Raw genomic sequence first — 17968 nt, forward strand, 5'->3', positions numbered from 1 at the left:
ATGTTTTCTGTCAAAGCTGCTCGGGCACTGACGCGGCCTGGGGTGGACATTCCCCGTACTTGGCTGCTGATCAGATGGAGGCTCTGCTTCACTGCACGGTCCCACACCGAGCGGAGGGACCGTGTCAGCAGCCGCAGCCACACTCAGCGGGATTCAGCACGACTGGACTGTCCAAAACAACCGGGGAGTGAAAGCAGAAACCTCAGCACCTCCTCCACCTCCACCACCACAGCTCCTAATGAGATCTCTGTGGACTTTGACCTGACCCGAGAGTCTTATAAAAGCAAAGACTCATTAGAGCTGCTCAGAGGTTTGGTGGTTTTTAAAGTCTGCTCCTATGACATCATGGTCGATAAGAATCAAGAGGTAAATGAGGCGTTTACCATAAACTTTATTCTGTCTGTCTGTCTGTTAGGGCTGAATGGTTTGGGAAAATATCTAATTGCTATCGGGACTGTGGATTGAGTTATGATATAATTCTTCAAGTGAATCTCCAGTTCAATTTTTAGCGCGTTATAGAGGTAAAATACAATTTGATGATTTTTTTAAAATTAGATGAGACAGCATTCAATTATTTATTTTGGTACTCAAGTGCCGGAATAAGTATAACAATAAATATTTATAACATGTATTATATTTTTGTAATTGACATAAAACATAGGACAAACAAAAATGGAATTACTGTACAGCGGGGACTCAAACTGGCGGCCCTGGGGCCACATTTCTGTATATTTTTATTTTGAAATTAATAGATTAATGTTGCATCATAAATATGTTTTGTTTTTATTGTTGCATATTAAAACAATTATCCAATCCAATCCAACTTTATTTGTAAAGCACAAAACAAACACAGTAGACCAAAGTGCTGTACAGAATAATGGATAAAAGACAGACAAGCTCATACGAGGCAAGAGTACATATAAAAAAAAGGAATTAATACAGCATATTGATATGTAATTTTGAGCTCATATCCACTAGTTTGCTTTTCCCAAAAAAGTTGGGCTTTTTTTTTACTTGACTGGCCCCCGACTGACCAGACGAGAGTCAGCGGCCCACAGGTCACCTGAGTTTGAGACCCCTGCTGTACAGCGTCATGAAGCAAAAGCAGATTCCATCAAAAGAAAAGATATGGCAGAAAAGTATCCAGACAACATAGTCTTACATAACATGTACAGTATAACTAACACGTTACTTGCATGTATAGCAAATAAAAATCATGCCTTCAAGTGCAAGAGTTTTTCTCTTCATGGGCTAAAAGTTGCACCATTTGTTTTCTTATTTTTGATCAAATATAAGATCTTTCGTCAAGCCAGCCATAGTTTGAAGTGTATTGCATGGAGACGGTGAACAGTCAGCACAGGTCTTAACTGTCTGTGACTTAGGCTCACATATCTTTAACACCCACCTCTCAAGTTACAGTCTGTTTTTCCCAAGACTTCCATCAGTTCTACACCAGAGGCAATTGCTCCAAAACAGCAAGTAAAGCTCTGCTTCATATAAAATACATTGAGCAATTTGTACTGTCACTGTTCAATTTACATTTCACGACTAAAAGTGCACTGGAACGTGATCAACCACACACGTTTGTTCAGAATTAGCTGTTTATCTCATAATATGAGATGAAATTTTATTGTCTGATGCAATTTTATTCAGAGGGCAGAATTCATGTATAAATAACTGGGCGTAAAATAAGCTTTTCCCTGTTTCAAAGACCAGCAACCATCGCTGTTGTACGCAACCCTTACAACATGCATGTTACATGCAGTATCAATACATTGAGCACGTGGAGCGGCGCAGCGCACTCTTCATAATTCAACAGTCAATTTCTATTCAGGATAAGGCGTGACGCATCAAAGTTACAGTGCTACACCTGACGTGTAATTCTGTATTCTCTCTGCACTGCAATATTAATGATGACATGAGTGTAAAGCTTTGTTTTGAAAGCAAATGTGATGAACACTCAACGGCTCTTCAATTCAATTATTTCACTTTTTGCCAGTTCTAGTTGTTTAAATGTGGTTTGTAGCCCAGTGTTGAGAACATAATTTGAATTCATGTGCTTGTGAAACATCAAGTTTAGTTTTTTACCCGTTGTCCTTCATCTATCGTTTTCTAAACATGCACTTTCTGTGGACATTATGATTCATTAAATTATACATGGAATCAAATGTGGATGTAATGTCTTCTTCTTCTTTTCTGTTCAGATAATGGATCTATGTAAAAAGCTTCTGGGCCAGAGAACCTTCAACCAGTTCATGAAAATAACATTTTATGGTCAGTTTGTGGCCGGTGAAGATGAGAAGGCTGTCAGGCCACTGATCCAGAAGAATCAGGCCTTCCGTGTTGGCTCCATACTGGACTATTGTGTGGAGAAAGATATCAGCCAGGAGAAGCCAGAAATGAGCAAGTAGGACAGTCACAGCATTACCATTTCAGTGCAGTTTTGAGTTTGGGTTTATCAAGCATTGTGATAAAAAGCACCCACAGTAACTGTATTCTGGTGATTTGAAGGAATGTTTTAATATTTCACTTAAGTGACTTGATGTCTTGATTTATAATTATCTTTTTCATGACTCTTGTTTTTCAATTTTAAATGTGTCCTACGTGCAACACAAAATAATTATTTTAAGTGCAAGATAAAGTGATTTCAGAGTATATTTTAAGGAAAATCTTTAAATTAAAGTTTTATTTCTTCCCATGCCTAGTGTTTAAGTTAAAAAACAACAACATATAAGCTTCAATACTTTGCTCTTGTTTGATGTCAAAAATAGATTTATTTTGTAACAGCCATGAAATAAACACTCACCACAACATGATTTGTTGGCTCAGTCATGGCTGCCCTTTCAGGAGCTGCTGGCCGGAGAGAATTTCTCACTTGTCAGGAATCGTGTCACATGGGAAGCAAAAGGCTGTGGGTGTCTGTCCCATGAGCTCATGCAAACTTGGATAATAGCACAAACCTGAAGCAAGCAACGTCACTGGGCAGCTATGGTTTGGCTGTGGGCATCCATGCGTGATGAGCAACTGGGACATAATGTAGTCCAAAATTAAATGTGGACGCTCTGAGGCTGCCTCACTGCCAAGTTGCAGAGTAAAGCAAAGTGTTTTTTGTCAGATATGTTTAGCATGTTATGTAAAAGAGACACAAATACTGTCCTTTTGTGTCTCACACAATTCTATTTCTCTTAAGACCAGATGTAGTGCATAAAAGCTTTTTTGTGGGTATTTAAGAATCAGGTTTTGAGTTAGATGATGCAGAGTGACACCTGATTGCAACGTCACATTATGCCTGAAAGGTCATCCTTTGTTACTGCTCTATGTCTGTCTAAATTCTATAAGGTGATGGAGCCTCCAGCGTTATTGATCTATAATGCAAATATAATCTTTCAACATGATGTGGTCAAGTGATGTGAGAGGGACATAGCCTTCTGCACTCCGGCTTAAGTTCTAGCCCTCAGGAAATTTGGCCCATGAAGATCGATTTTGACCAATCACGGGGCAGCTTCGACAGAAAGGGTGCTCTTATTGGCTGTTAGACTTAGCAGCTGCACATACATGTCCCTGGAGATGATGTGTTGCGAGGAACTGCCTCTGGTCATCTGTCACATCAACAATCAACTACTTTAACTCAGTGGAGTTTGTTTTTTTTGTCCAACTAAGATATCACTTCTAAGCTTTACATTGTCATGGTGCCTCCCTGCTCATCAAAACAGGCATCAAACCTCAGGCTAGAGAGCTTTTATTTGGCAGACATGCACCTACACACCGTGAGGATGGAGGACAAGGTGCATTAAGACAGCTTGAGTTCAGGCAGCAGGGTCTGACAGGCCTCTCTACTGATCTGTCAAGATGGCAACAACACCATAAGTCATTTCCTTGTAACAGAATGAAGAGATCAGGAACAGAGGCAGAGTCCTGGTTTGATGTTGAGAGCAGGGTATTCACATGCCAGCCTTCAGATACGCAGGCTATAAATAATACACATTTTACGGTTTGGATTTTAATAATGCAAGCCTCTGTTCTGACATTATTGTGAGCAAGCTGCCAATAGTAATAATAATGCATTTCTTACACGTGAGGATAGAACTCTGAAATGTGGTTTGATGCTGCAAAGATAATTGGTGACTAATATGCATGTTTTAACATTTCATTGATTTTTAATGTAGTCTACTTTTCAAGACAACAGTAAAAAGCAACTGACTGAACTACGCAAAGGCTGTTTGTAAAGGATGACGCACATGGCCAAACAATGGCTGTGCTGATGGCAGCTTCCAAAAATGGGTATGAGTTTTCTGTCAGGACCACATTATGCTTTGATCTGCACTGCTGCCAAATGGCATGGCACGTTAAGAGAATATCTTGCTTTCCCAGCTTTGAAGCCCGGTGGCATCTCTGATGTCCTGCATACTCACTGTTCAGTCATCTGCTCAGTTACAGGAGCGTCCTCAGCGTGACTTATTCATGTGTTGAGTGAAGCTACAGCTGCCCTCGCTGTAGGGTCAGCAGACTGACAGCAGTGCAGTTCAGCGCCAACACTAACTCCAGTCACCTTTTTTTTAATGCAGTGGCTGATCCTTACGTATAGGTGTGCTGAACACAATATGAGCCTCTGACTCTAAACTGTTAACATCTTGCTGAAATCGTGACGCAAAGGACTGTACAGTTATAATATTGCTCAAGCGCAGCGTGTTCACTAATTTCATCCTCCTGTATTCCCTTTAATTTAGCTCATGTGAATCCTCTGCAGCAAACGAGAGCATAGGTAAGCTGCCTTGTTTTGTTCTCATTTGTGTACTCGGCGTATGATGTAAGTCGAAGTAATAGGTGCGGAAATGTGTTTTCACCTTCAGGCAAAAACAACAGAGAGATAGATTTTAAAGAGCATAAACAATCTGGGGACCGTCGTGGAGGAGTGACTGGGGTCTGCAGCAACGAGGGCAAATGTGACCAGAATATGGAAATCTTCATCAAATGCATCAGCGCCTCCAGTAAGTAAAGAAGAATCAAACTAAATTGTTCATACATTTTTACATCATGTCTGGATTGGCTGTCAGCGATGCATTTTTGGTGTAACTGATCAGTAACTCCCTGAAAACACCTTAGTGTATATCATGTGGTGGGAATGGTCACTATTCCAGTATTTGTAACTAATACCTAAATGTCAGTGGTGTGCACAGGGTGCAGAAAAAATGCTTTGTTTTAAAAGGAGTGCCTTTCTAGTAGATGTAGTGCGCTATAAGATGCCCTTGTTCCGATGGGTGCCCTTCCAAAAAGGATGCTGTAATGAAGTTGTCCCAAAGGGTGTCCATAGAGGAAATTATATTGTTGCTGCATCGAAGATTATGTATAGAAATTAATTAAACAATAATGTGTGGAGGTCCATGTAGAGGTCCACCTGAAATTCATTCCCCAGGGCCGGGCTGCTTTTGGCCCCAGACAACACTTTGGACATGCCTGCCTTTAATTTTCGCCCCAAATGTCTGTGTATGCTCACCACTGCTAAATGGTGCAAAGCAAACCTAAAAAAGGAAGTCATTCTGTAGCAATACCTTTTACAGAATTAAAAACTTTAACAAGCTAGATATGTATATAGTTTGCTATATAACTATTGAAAAGTTTTCTGTCAACCACTGGTCACGTGGACTGGTTGTGTGTTGCAATTACATGCATTCCCTAGACATGTATTTATAAGCATGCTAATGTTTTTATCTGATTGACTTGTAGGTGAGAGTTCAATGGACGCTTTCTCTGCCATCAAAATGACTGCTCTAGGTCAACCTCAGGTTCTGGTAGGCTGTAACGTTGGATTAAATGGTCCATGTAGCAGCTGGTACTCTTTTGGACGATGTTGAGAAGACTGACTTGAACGTATCATTATTATTTATACTTGTATTTTATGTAATAGATCAAATTGTCAGAGGTCCTTGTGAAATGGCAGCGATTTTTCAACTTCCTGGCATTGCAGCAGGGGAAACATGGTATGGAAGTCTTAGAGCAGAAGGTGGACCTAAACCAACTACAGGTACAGTTACATACAGTGTTATAGACCTAACTACACATGCTAAAGTATCTGCTATTGTATGCAACATTTTTAAATTGAATTTTAATGTCTATCCAGGAACTATTGACCAAACTGGGTGCAAAAGGTGACTTCTATGGCTGGTTTTCTAGCAGGAAAGAGGAAAACTCACGGTAAAAAACAACAACACATACAAGCATGTAGGGCTGAGAAGGTAATCATGACTCAGTAATTAGTTTGATAATCAAATAATTATTTTAGCTCCTGAATTAAAGTTGAAGAAACTTCTTAAACAGATTTAGACAGAAAAGAACACAAATGTATACACATCATATTGATACATATATTTAACTTTTACTTTTGTCAGTATACACTTAATTAATAAATATTGTTATTGTTTCATTGCCCACCCATATAATCAAATCTATGAGTATAGTGTAATCATGTAAGTAAATAATGTCAGTGTTGCACATCTTGGAAATATATTAAAGTATCTTTTTTTTTTTTCTCCATTATTTGTCCACCAGGGAAACAAAATAAACAATATTGCTTTTTGAGGAAAAAATATCAAGAGACTTAGAAAATATGTTAATGCTAGTTTTTTTTATAAACAAACTTTGGCTGTTTAGTCGCTCTGACACTAAGGGAAGAACACAATATTTTGCAACATTGTTATTTATTATTATTATTATTATTATTATTATTATTATTACATATTTTAAAGTTTGTTTTTAAGGACATTTGATGCTGCCGAGTGATCATACAGGGTGTATTCCTTTGTTGCTATGATACCGTTGTGTCCTTTCACCGACAGAATCATTGACGTGCTTGACTGGAACAGCTTATTAGATCACAGAGCAAAGGTACCGGACCTCCTGGTTGTTCCAAATCTAAAGGTCAGTCACATTACACACTGATTTAAGTGGAAACAACTGAGCTGAAGTTAACAATATACCCATATAGATCCACTATGAATTAAACACAGTGGAGAGGACAACATTATGCAGTGAAAAAACCAGGTGGGAGATGTGAGGATTCAGCAGCACCTCATTTCCCAATGATGGATAACAGTGATGCTAAGTAATGGTAGATATTGGCTAATAACAGTGCTGTGTTAATTACACGTCTGTTGACCCGAGATTACAGACAAGTAAAGAGATATTAATGGGTTTCATGCTCATTTGGATCATTGGTGTTTCCTCCTGGTTGCTTACTCAGCAAAGGATGCTGGAGCCTTTGCTGCAGAATTTCACCACAGAGGAGGAGGAACAGTTGAAGAGGACGGTGCAGCGGATGGACGTCTTAGCTAAGGTTAAAAAGAAAAATGGCTGTATGCTAATATACATACTAATGTGACATTTTCTATCTGCACAAAACAAATAGGGGCCATTCAGATGCAACACCTTTTGCCTGAGCAAATTCATTATGTTTAATGGAGGCGTGTAATAAGAACTTACAAATGAGAGGAAGAGCAGTTTTGTACTGGTTTGTTGTGACACACTTGTGTTTCTGGCCCCTTTCAGTGCACACAGCGAAAAAGTGAGTGAGTTCATTCAAACTGTCGAATTAATATGTGTGTAGTTTGGCACAAAAAGCATCATAAAAGTGTTGCTGAAATGTCAAAAAGACAATATTTTGTTTTGTCTATTGTCGTATAGACGCAATAAACCACAACATAACTATCTTTACGAAGCTGAAATGAACGAAATAGGCTCAATGTTTTAACCCAGTATAACCCAGTTAAAGTGGTTCATCTATTTTCAAAATAGTTGACATTTTCTTTAGTAATTGATGAATAATTAACAGATGAATTGTTGCAGCCCCCCCATAGTGAGTGGCTTGTAAGCCTGAAGAGGACACCGTGACAGTGAAATGGTTCAGTAAGATTTATTCAAATTCAGACTTTGTCGATGGCGTGGCACTGGTGCAGAAGCTCTGGAGGCGTGTGGTCATCAAACAAAGGAGTGCTGCTATGGTTTTAAGACGATGAGTTACAGGAGTGTAGCCAAGGAGGGGAGAAAAAAAAAAAAGCCTTTTTACACACTGCATCTGAATGGTTCCTCAGCCTGTATTTGTCTTGTAAACAAAAAAAAATTGCATATGTTGAATTCTACCATTAATTAAACACTGTTGTAAGCACTGCTCGGTGTTATTATACAAATGAATCAGATGTTTTTGTGTCTCAGCATGCCGTAGGGAAAGGTGTTTGCTTGCTGGCAGACGCAGAGCAAACTTACTTCCAGCCAGCCATCAGCAAACTGACATTAGACATGCAGAGGATTTATAACCGAGAAAAGGCTGTCGTCTTTAACACGTACCAATGCTACCTGAAGGTAAGAGCTCACAGCTGGCAAACACAACTCGATGTTCAAATGTGTTAAAATGTGCACACAAATCGTAACACTTCTATAAAGACAATGCTCTGGCATGTAGAGTGGCTTTTAAACCCTAAACATATAATCAGAACAGCAACAGGCCAAGAGGAGGTTAATACTGATTAATATTCAAACTAAACTCAGGTAGCAGTCGAGCCCAAGGCCACACCGAGACAAACAACCATTCCCTCTCATCCTTACACCTGGGTCAATTTAGAGTGTCCAATTGCATGTTTTTTGGACTGTGGGAGAAAGCTGGAGAACATGCAAACTCCATGTAGAAAGGCCCTTGTTCCGATTGAGTCTTTTTGCTGCCCTTTATCTTATTACATTTCCTATTGAATGCTCATATAAAAGAAAATGAGACAAGGCTTGTGTGTCCTATATTTCTCATAATTAGTTGCTGTGATAACAGATGCACTGCTGGTTCGCCGCCGATGTAATTAATCGAGACAAGTTGTTGTGAATGCTTTTTTTTTTTCTTTTATAATCAGCTAAGCAGAAACAAACACAAACCAATGTCAACACAGTGCTGTTTGACTGACAGTGGAAGTACAACATACCATTACTAATGTTTTTTACATATCACAGAGACTTTGCCTTATATTTCTGTTGTTCAGTTTTTGCGTTGATTGTTTTATGCTTGGCGGTTCTAAGTCAGGGAGAACAGATAGGGTGTTGGTTGACCTTCATTTCATTTACCGCCGCGAAACCTTGTGTAAAAAATGTTTCCAATTAACGTTTGCTAAACATGTCCATGTTATCCATGAGGTACTGACAGTTGTTTTCTTTTTTTTTTAAAAAATCACCTTGTGACAGATCGAGCACTTTTCTCTCAACAAACTTATGTCTGATTGAGTTGACAAGGGCATGATATCACTAATATGCTATGGTGTTGAACAGTTTGGAGTCTTTAACACACTTTTTGTCTATATATGTATGCATATATATATATATATATATATAAACATATATATATATATATATATATATATATATATATATATATATATATATACACATACACATATAATAGGTTTTGACCATGCATTGGCTGTTTCACAGGAAGCCTATCATAACGTGACTATGGATGTAGAACTGTCACGGCGTGAGCGTTGGCGTTTTGCTGCCAAGCTGGTACGTGGAGCCTACATGTATCTGGAGCGAGAAAGGGCCCGAAAGATTGGCTATGAAGACCCAATCAACACTGATTATGAGTCTACTAATAGAATGTACCACAGGTAGGAGCCAGGACTTTGCTTATTGGTGCTGATGGTGTCCAAATCGGGAAATAATACATCAATCACCTCTGAAAGACCGTATCATTATCATTATTATGGCCCTTCTATTGTATCATGAGCTACCCTGCAAGTTCCACCCCTTATTAAGTCTTAAACTGTCCTCTATATAGACTTTTGCTACTGATAGAAAACACTTTTGAAGTTTACTTTCTTGAGCTCACTCCAAACACTTTCTCTTCTCTTTGGTTTTCCCATGTACACATAAACCAGCCTCCTTACAGGCACATTTCTGCTGCAGTGAACAGAACAGGGATTTAAGTTTAAGGAAGTGGTCCTTCAATTGAAGTTTCTCAGGTTTATCATCTTGTGTCAGCAAGCTTCCACGCCATTGAGTCACCTGTGTGCAAGTTGCAGGAATCATCTAGCTCAAGGGTTGCTCCCATTTTTTTTTTCCCTGACACATCGACAGTAAGGCAACATCAAAGGCCTCACCCTGTGGATATCAACATGTTTTGCACAAAAGGGAGGAAAGGCTAAGCTCCTCGAGCACTCGATCAGATTTCAAAAGTAAATATCAACATAGGACGGATACAAAGTTCGGCTGATACAGTCCAGCATGAAGTCTGATTCAAAATCTGCTGACGGTGGAGGAGTAAAGTGCATGCACATTAACTCATGCTGAGGTCCCTTCGAGAATGGATTGGTTCCATTGAAAAATGTGTGTAGTGTTTAGGGATACTTTTACAGTTTAGTTCTGTGAACGGTAGTCCCCCCCACCAAACAGTATGTCCCATACTAATGAGAGCAATTTATACTAATTAATATGTCACTTACTGTCTGGATGAACTGATAGGTTGTTTTAATGCAGAGAATTGTGTTATCAAACTTCGAAATGCAAAAGCTCTCACATGTGTGGTCCACAAACCAGATATATTCAGTTTACTGTCGTAAAGAAGCGAAGACAACCCATTGATCGGTTGTCAAAATAGTTCACTTTAGTGAACGTTATAGAAAAAGGTCACAAAGTGTTTTCCTTGTGTGTCTTTGCTTGTGTAAGGTGTCTAGATTATGTGCTGGATGAGATTGCACACCACAGAAATGCCAGTGTCATGGTTGCTTCCCATAATGAAGGCACAGTGAAACACACCTTAAGGAGGTACCACTTCTTTTCGATCCAAGGACAGTGTTGAAAACACTATTGATTTTCTATAGAGATGTGGATCTGTATAAACTAGGATTTAATTGTATCCCCCTCTCATATAGAATGAATGAGCTGGGTCTCGTACCCACGGAGAACAAGGTGTACTTTGCTCAGCTGCTGGGCATGTGTGATCAGATCAGCTTCCCACTAGGTAAGAAACAAAACACACACACACACACACACACATGTTCGACATTCATGACATGAGGGGACATTGCATTGACTTACATTCATTTCCTGGAGACTTACTCTAACCATAACCACAATTACTACTGGCCTAATCCTAATCCTAACCCTAACCCTAACCCTAATCTCAATCTCAGCCTAACCTTAAAACATACCTTCACCTTAAAATGTAGTAATTTACGTTATGGGGACTTGCTTTTTGTCCCCACAAGGAAGACAAGTCCCCATAATGTGACTGTGTAAACAGGTTTAGGTCCCCACAACATAAGTAATACCTGGACACAAGTAGCCCAATTTTAGCCCAAGTTTCCCAATTCAGGGGTCATACCACAGAACCTCGCTTCATCTATTCCACTTCAAAGGCCCCTTAAAATGTGAATTTCTGTTCAAATCTTTATGCAGCAAGTGTTATTAGTAGTCTGAAATGCATCTGGCTGCAGCTCTGTTGCTAAGTGACAGTAGTAAAGGTGGGGCAAGCTGGTGACACGATAGTTAATTCCTCCATAGACCAGACCATGTCATTTCTGTCTCTGCAGCCAATGGAGCCCACTACTTGGGTAAGCTGCATACACCATGTCTTAAGAAGGAAACTACCCCTGGATTGGGACACAGCTACTAGTGTTAATTATCCTCCTCCACATCTCTCAGCTGATTCCCCTTGAACCTCTGAGTTACACAGGCGAAACACAGGCCAACTGGAGCCTCTGAGGTGTACATGTACAAGTCAGTTTGCGGCCCACGATGTGACGTATGAACTGAGACACCTTCGTATTGACAAGCTGTCTCAACAAAGCACTGCTGCCGGCTCCTGCCACTTGGTTTGTCGGCTAAAGACAGCAGCTGCAGGTGTTTATCTGTCAATGAGAGACTCGAGTTAAAAGCGACAAAACCACTTTTGATGTAAACAGACATGTGTTTCTTTGTCGCTTACTCAAGCGACGCGGCAGTTCGAGCTTCATTATACAAAACAAGCGTGGCTATTATGTCTTTAGTATTCATTCAGTTTTCACGATTTGTTTCAAAATTGCATGGCCGAAAACAAAATCTCTTAGCGATTTCAATTTAATTAATCAGAATTCTGAAGTTTTGACTCCTGTTGGGGACAGAGGACGTGATAAGAATAAGCTAAAGTGAGGGGGCTGAAAACTGGCTGATGAGAATGTTGGAAGCCAATCAAATAGATGTCCAGTTGTGATGTGCTCTGAGGAGTTTGTCCAGAGTGTAAAAGTTTTTATGCAGCACCTGTAATTAGCCTTGTCAATCAAATGTCACATTTTAACATCATGACTCATGATTTTGTCTATGTTTATCGTCCTCATGCCATTCTACAAAACTACCGTTTCTTCATGTGTTGTCTCCCATCCCGTCCACTTCACCCCTAGGCCAGAAAGGCTTCCCTGTCTACAAGTATGTCCCCTATGGGCCGATGAATGAGGTTATGCCTTACCTGTCACGGAGAGCCCAGGAGAACAGAGGCTTCATGAAAGGCACCCAAAAGGAGAGAGAGCTGCTGTGGAAGGAGCTGAAACGCAGGCTCACCTCTGGGGAGCTTCTCTACAGACCTGTGCACTGAGAACACAGAAGAAGAGAGACTGACTGTTAGCATGCAGATTTTTTCCAAATCTTTACTGGTTGATGTCTGTTCTGTCTCTTCTGTGCTACAGCTCTTCCCGGACATGCACCTGCTGTTGTGTGACTCTTTTTGTTTGCCACACTTTGTTCCTCTTGTTCCTCACTGATACAATCCACCTTCACTTCTACCCCTGCCTACATACACTGTCCATGCACGCTCACTTATTTGCCCCTTCTGCCTCTGCATCCATAAGCATCACTCCCTCCATCTTCCCCGTTGCCTAAAGAACTGTGGTGTCCCTCAACTGGGCATCTTAACGGCTCCAAAAGGACTCGCTAAAATGTCAACAAGACTTGGGTGGGCTTCTGTTTTTATCACCCTATTTATCATGGAGAGGGGCAACAATAATAAAAATAAGAGCTTGATTTAAAAAGCAGTAAAGGAAACATCAATATTCCACCTGCGTTTTTTTTAGACACTGACAACCAGACACTACCCAGAAAAGGCTTTTTCCTACTGTACATTTGTGTGACGTCTTTGACGTTGTTGTGGCAGACGTGCCCATTTGTGAATCAGCGCGAAAGGAATATGAATGGTTTCCTCTCGGCACATCCCTATTCTTCTAAAAATGCGTTTTCTTTGTTATTGTATTAGCCGGGGGAAGTTATATTAATGGTCACTGAAGTGTTACAAGAGAGAATACAGTGTTGAGTATTCAGCGAATGAATCACATTTTGTTTCCCAGCTGCCTGTAAGTCAGGAATGTTGTTTATTAATAATACAATCTGCAAGAGGATAATAAATTAGTGCGTTGCCTTTTGGTCCTGCATACTGATGGATGAGCATTATGCAAATTGTTCATTTTAATATTAATGTTCAAAGCAGGTAATCCTTGTTTATCAATTGATAGACCTGTTCTATTGATGAATAAAGAAATAGAATATTGTATTAAAAGCCAAATTTAAAGTGAAAATATAGTTCAGAAAAGGAGAAGGGCTAGATGTTATTGACAACGACATTGTAGCTGAGAGCAGTTTGCACAGCTCAGGTTGTTTCGGGTTTTAATTTTGTGACATTCCACGTGATTATTGATACACAATTAGTATTTGAGGCAGAGGGCAACCAAGCTTCATGATAATTACGGGCTTGTCATTTTATGAGAGCAGTGAGTGCTCTGTCGACCATCATTTAATTACCCATGATGCTGCGCTCAGTGCAGATCACAGAAATTGGATGCATTAATCATTACTCAGAAGAAACTTTAGTGGCTGTTATGTTCTACTGAGGCAAAGCACCACAGAGCTGAGCTTAATTAAGAATGAAGTCTACTTTTGATGAAAGATGTGCCTTTGAGTATACGTTCGCCAACACATTTCTTCTTACATGGCGTGGAAGTGATTTAGAGGACATGTTACAGTGCGGAACTGTTCGTCCAGATTCCTCAAGATGTTTGACCAAACCAGCATGGGCTCATATTCTTTGAGCCTTTATTATTACTTCTTACCTCATTATACCACACAGCTGAGGCAAATTGACTTTATGGAAATAATACTGACATTATATTATGGAAGATGGGAAGGACAGCATGGATTATAGATTTTTCTTGGGCTCCTTTGCTGCCGGCGCCACGTGGACTGACTTTTGGGATCGTATGGATTTATTATTTCTTTTTGGGTCCTTGTGATTTCAGTGAGGCCAGGGAAGCAGCTTTTCAAAGCATTGTTTTTCAGGTTTTGTAATTTTTACTGCGGCGCATAGAATGAATTGCCTTGCAGCTGTTGTAATCCAGCAGCTATTTAATCTGCAACCAGTGTTTGTGCGCCTGTAGACAAACCTACAATAAGGAGTACAATGTCTTTGAGGCAGCCAGGACTATTGTGTGTTTTTATCTTTCGATAGCAAATTGAGAGATTAGTGGCTCATAGTGGCAAATAAAAAGAAAACCTGTGCCTGGAATCAAATCCTTCATATGTGATAATGCTAAACCTTTATTTCATGCCAGAGGGGTGAAGCCAGGTTAGAAAAATAAAAAATAAAATACTAATAAAACTTCTTGCAAAGACATAAATGGAGTTTTTATCTGTCAGTAATGTCTTTCCTCCCAAGTAAACATGAAGTCATAAGTGAAGTTTTCATTCACTTTAATCGGAACTTGAACCATTGACTGAATAGTCCATTAGTTACATACTGTGGCAAATGTAAGTAGGTTATATATCTTGAGATAGGGGGAAAAACACTTCGACAATAGACTGCATTTGCTGACATTGCAGCACCCTCTCAACATCATTCCGACATTGGGACTCAAATGCACTCAGTCAGTTTGCATCATAAATGCTGCAACTCATGTCAATATTTTATAACAACACCTGGGGCTATCTTTGCTCTGGTGTAAAATAAAGAGAAATGACTGTGAAATTAGTGCGAGACACAGCAACTACCCAAGTAAACTAATTAGCAATCCTTTGTAAAAGTTCTGCAGGAATGACTAATAAACATTAGCATTGTTGTACTGTCTGCTTCCTTATGCCAGATTTGAGGTTGATTGATCTCCAAAGGTCAGCACAAGTTTAAAGTCTTAAAAAGTAGACATAAACAACACCAGATCTACAGAAGATTACAAGATTATATAAGACAATATATAAATCTCGCTGTGACCCAGAATTAGTACAAGCTGGTATAAGAAAACTGATGCATGCGTGGGTTGTGAATCATGAGCCTGTGGAAGACAACGTGATGGAAGTTTGCGAACGACTACTGCTGGCATTTGTCGAAAATCATTGTGGACAACTTTGCATTTCATCAGTTTCATTTGACTGTGAATGTCTCCACAGCTGTGTCTGCACTACTTGTGTAAATAATGTGAAACTATTGCTGTCGTGTCTTCACATAACCACCTGTCCTATCAAGCCATGTGTCATTTTTGCAGATACTGTTCTCAGAACTGAAACTAGAAAACATGTTGAAGGAATTTTCAGACTTGTTAATCCTGTTTTGTTTTTTTTTCAAATTCACACAACCAAACTTTTTCTGCCTCTGGCTCTGACATATGACCTTCTTCCATGAATTTGTATTTCCCTATGAGGGAGACTGTGTGTTGTTCATCATAGGTACTTAGTGAGAAATTAAATTAATCATTCAGTTTAGACGACCTCAGAGTCTGGATGCAGTTCCGCAATGAAGGAAAATCCCTCTGAACCAGCGAGTAAACAAATGAGTCGTAAAACACAACAGATGGGACAGGCGATGACTAATCTCATCTGTCCCAATAGTGCAGATGAAGGTAGCATAAATTATCAAAAATGCATGGGAGGCAAGGCGATACATAGGAAGCTAGAAAGTTTCTTTTTTCCAGTCTGAACACACTGTGAAGTGAGCATGAGGAAAGACACTTCTATTCCTTGCACCAAAGTGTCACATTGTGCCACCTTTATGTGTCATCGCTGTGTCATCAACAGCAGATCACTAAAATAATCTGCCAAATCTTCTGAATCCATGTGTATGGCTCGGCTATGTCATTTATCGCAGGTTTTGTGACAGATAAAAAGAGTCCAAATACCATATATCACAGTTGTCACACGTCCTTGAATTATTGTCTTCTTCATCCAGTCAGTGTGTCATCGGTGACTGGTTTGTGTTTTAGCAATCTCATTTGGAGGTGAGGAAAGCTGTCGAAGGTAAATTTAAAGCAGAATGGCCATGATGGCGCACTCCCAATCCTTGAGGTGGATGACTGGATTTCTTCTGTTACCCCTCAACACATAGAGTGAACCTTTTGTTCTGTGGCACTGAATGGCACCCATGTATTATAGATCATGATACTGCTTTCATCTCACCTCTTTGAGATTCACAGTGTTCCCCCTTTGAAAGTGATAGGCTTGGTGCAGCACAAATGGATAGAAAAAAAGATGGGGCTTTCTCCGTGTGAAAAAAAGAAAAGAAAAAGGAAACAACTCAGGAGAATGTCACTAGAAAAGAGCAGAACAAATGATTTGATTTGTCACGTCTTCTGCCTCAGCAACCTTGTCCTTATATTCACCCTCAAGGCTTCCCACTTCAGCCGCGACACACACACGTATGAAGGCATACACATGCATAACCATATGAGAACATGCAAACACAGCCCGCGGAAATCATGCTAATGTGCAACATGCACACACGCACACATCCAAACACACCTGCTGACACACACACACACACACTCTCCTACTCCCATCACTTCTCATATCTATCAGACTAGGGTGAGAGATGATTTGAAGCGGCTCAATATTTTGATCATTAGTTTGGAATCACGGAGTGCAGCAGCAGTGAAAAATGAGACCGCTATCTCATGGCCACCTGTTCTTTTAATAAGAAAGAGAACAATCCTCTATCACAGGATAGATTGGCTACTTGGTGTACGAGTAAGAACATCCTGTTACTGTGTGCGGCTGAGTGTTTATTTGGTCCTGAATGTGTACGCGACTGAATTCTATCCTGCCATGTCTGTTGTGGGAGTGGATATATAAAGCCTGGTATAAAGGTATACAGTAAATCTTACTGGAGCACAAAGATCACATCCTATGATATGATATGTGTGAATATATCAGGTAGTGAAGTGCAGATCTCTATGTCCACCCCAAACGAGTTACAGCTGAGAAGAAATTGACCGACATGGTATCACAGTAACTAAGACCACATCAATGGCAGGTCAGAAAATGCACATATGTGGGGATTATTTCATCATGAATACATGACAACTCGGATTTGTTGGATTCAATTGTTTAAAAAAAGATTTCCACAAGCAACCCCACAATGCTGAGTGGTGGGAGCATGTGTCTGGTTGGTAATACCACCAAGTGTGTCTGCCTGAGGCTTTCTGTCTTTTTCTTTGCAGGTGTTATTCAATGTCTGTGAATGCCTGTATTAGAGATCATGCTATCAGGCAAACTCAGCATGGTTCTCCTTGGTTTAGGGATCTAATTGTCATGCCAGAACAGCAGGAGGAACATCAACTCAACCAGCGGTGCTGAGATGAAAGCGGAGTGAGACCACAGCACCCAGGCTGGGCATTGCTTCTTCTGTGGACAGTGGACAAATACTGTAAATGAGACTATTTTGGCCTGTTACCAAATATGTAGAGTAGAGATTATAGGGGGTTAAACTATAGAAGAGCTATAGAATGAAAGCCGTGTCAGCAGTAGTAACTTATTTGATCCTTCTCCAAACAGGATATGAATAAATCCTTGTTTTATTCTGGGACGATGAGTCAGAAAACGCCTCCCCGTTCTTACACAACCTCAGGCTGGACGTGAAGCGGCGGAGTACTCATTTTCTGGGTAAGGGAGCTTACATCTTCACTTTCGCCCTCTCCCTTGTGTTTGTGTAGGCTGTGAC

At 40.1% G+C, this 17968-nt stretch overlaps 1 protein-coding gene across 1 annotated transcript; it reads left to right on the forward strand.

Annotated features, from left to right (window-relative positions):
* prodhb (proline dehydrogenase (oxidase) 1b) lies at positions 1–14543 on the forward strand. The gene is made up of 14 exons (XM_044025987.1): positions 1–366; positions 2205–2407; positions 4728–4762; positions 4851–4988; positions 5725–5789; positions 5906–6022; positions 6119–6192; positions 6834–6915; positions 7238–7330; positions 8206–8352; positions 9460–9635; positions 10693–10791; positions 10899–10987; positions 12405–14543. The coding sequence occupies exons 1-14, from the start codon at positions 1–3 to the stop codon at positions 12593–12595; spliced, it is 1875 nt and encodes a 624-aa protein (XP_043881922.1). The 3' UTR covers positions 12596–14543.
* The last annotated feature ends 3425 nt before the right edge of the window (positions 14544–17968 follow it).

Source organism: Solea senegalensis, linkage group LG5 (genome assembly GCF_019176455.1).
Source record: "Solea senegalensis isolate Sse05_10M linkage group LG5, IFAPA_SoseM_1, whole genome shotgun sequence".
Classification (NCBI taxonomy): domain Eukaryota; kingdom Metazoa; phylum Chordata; class Actinopteri; order Pleuronectiformes; family Soleidae; genus Solea; species Solea senegalensis.

Bases quoted from the DNA above. Each gene is read 5' to 3' on its own strand.
- prodhb (XM_044025987.1), top strand. From the start codon at position 1: ATGTTTTCTGTCAAAGCTGCTCGGGCACTGACGCGGCCTGGGGTGGAC. The intron at 4,763-4,850 runs GTAAGCTGCCTT...TTTCACCTTCAG, and splicing joins TGCAGCAAACGAGAGCATAG to GCAAAAACAACAGAGAGATA. The intron at 10,792-10,898 runs GTACCACTTCTT...CCTCTCATATAG, and splicing joins GTGAAACACACCTTAAGGAG to AATGAATGAGCTGGGTCTCG.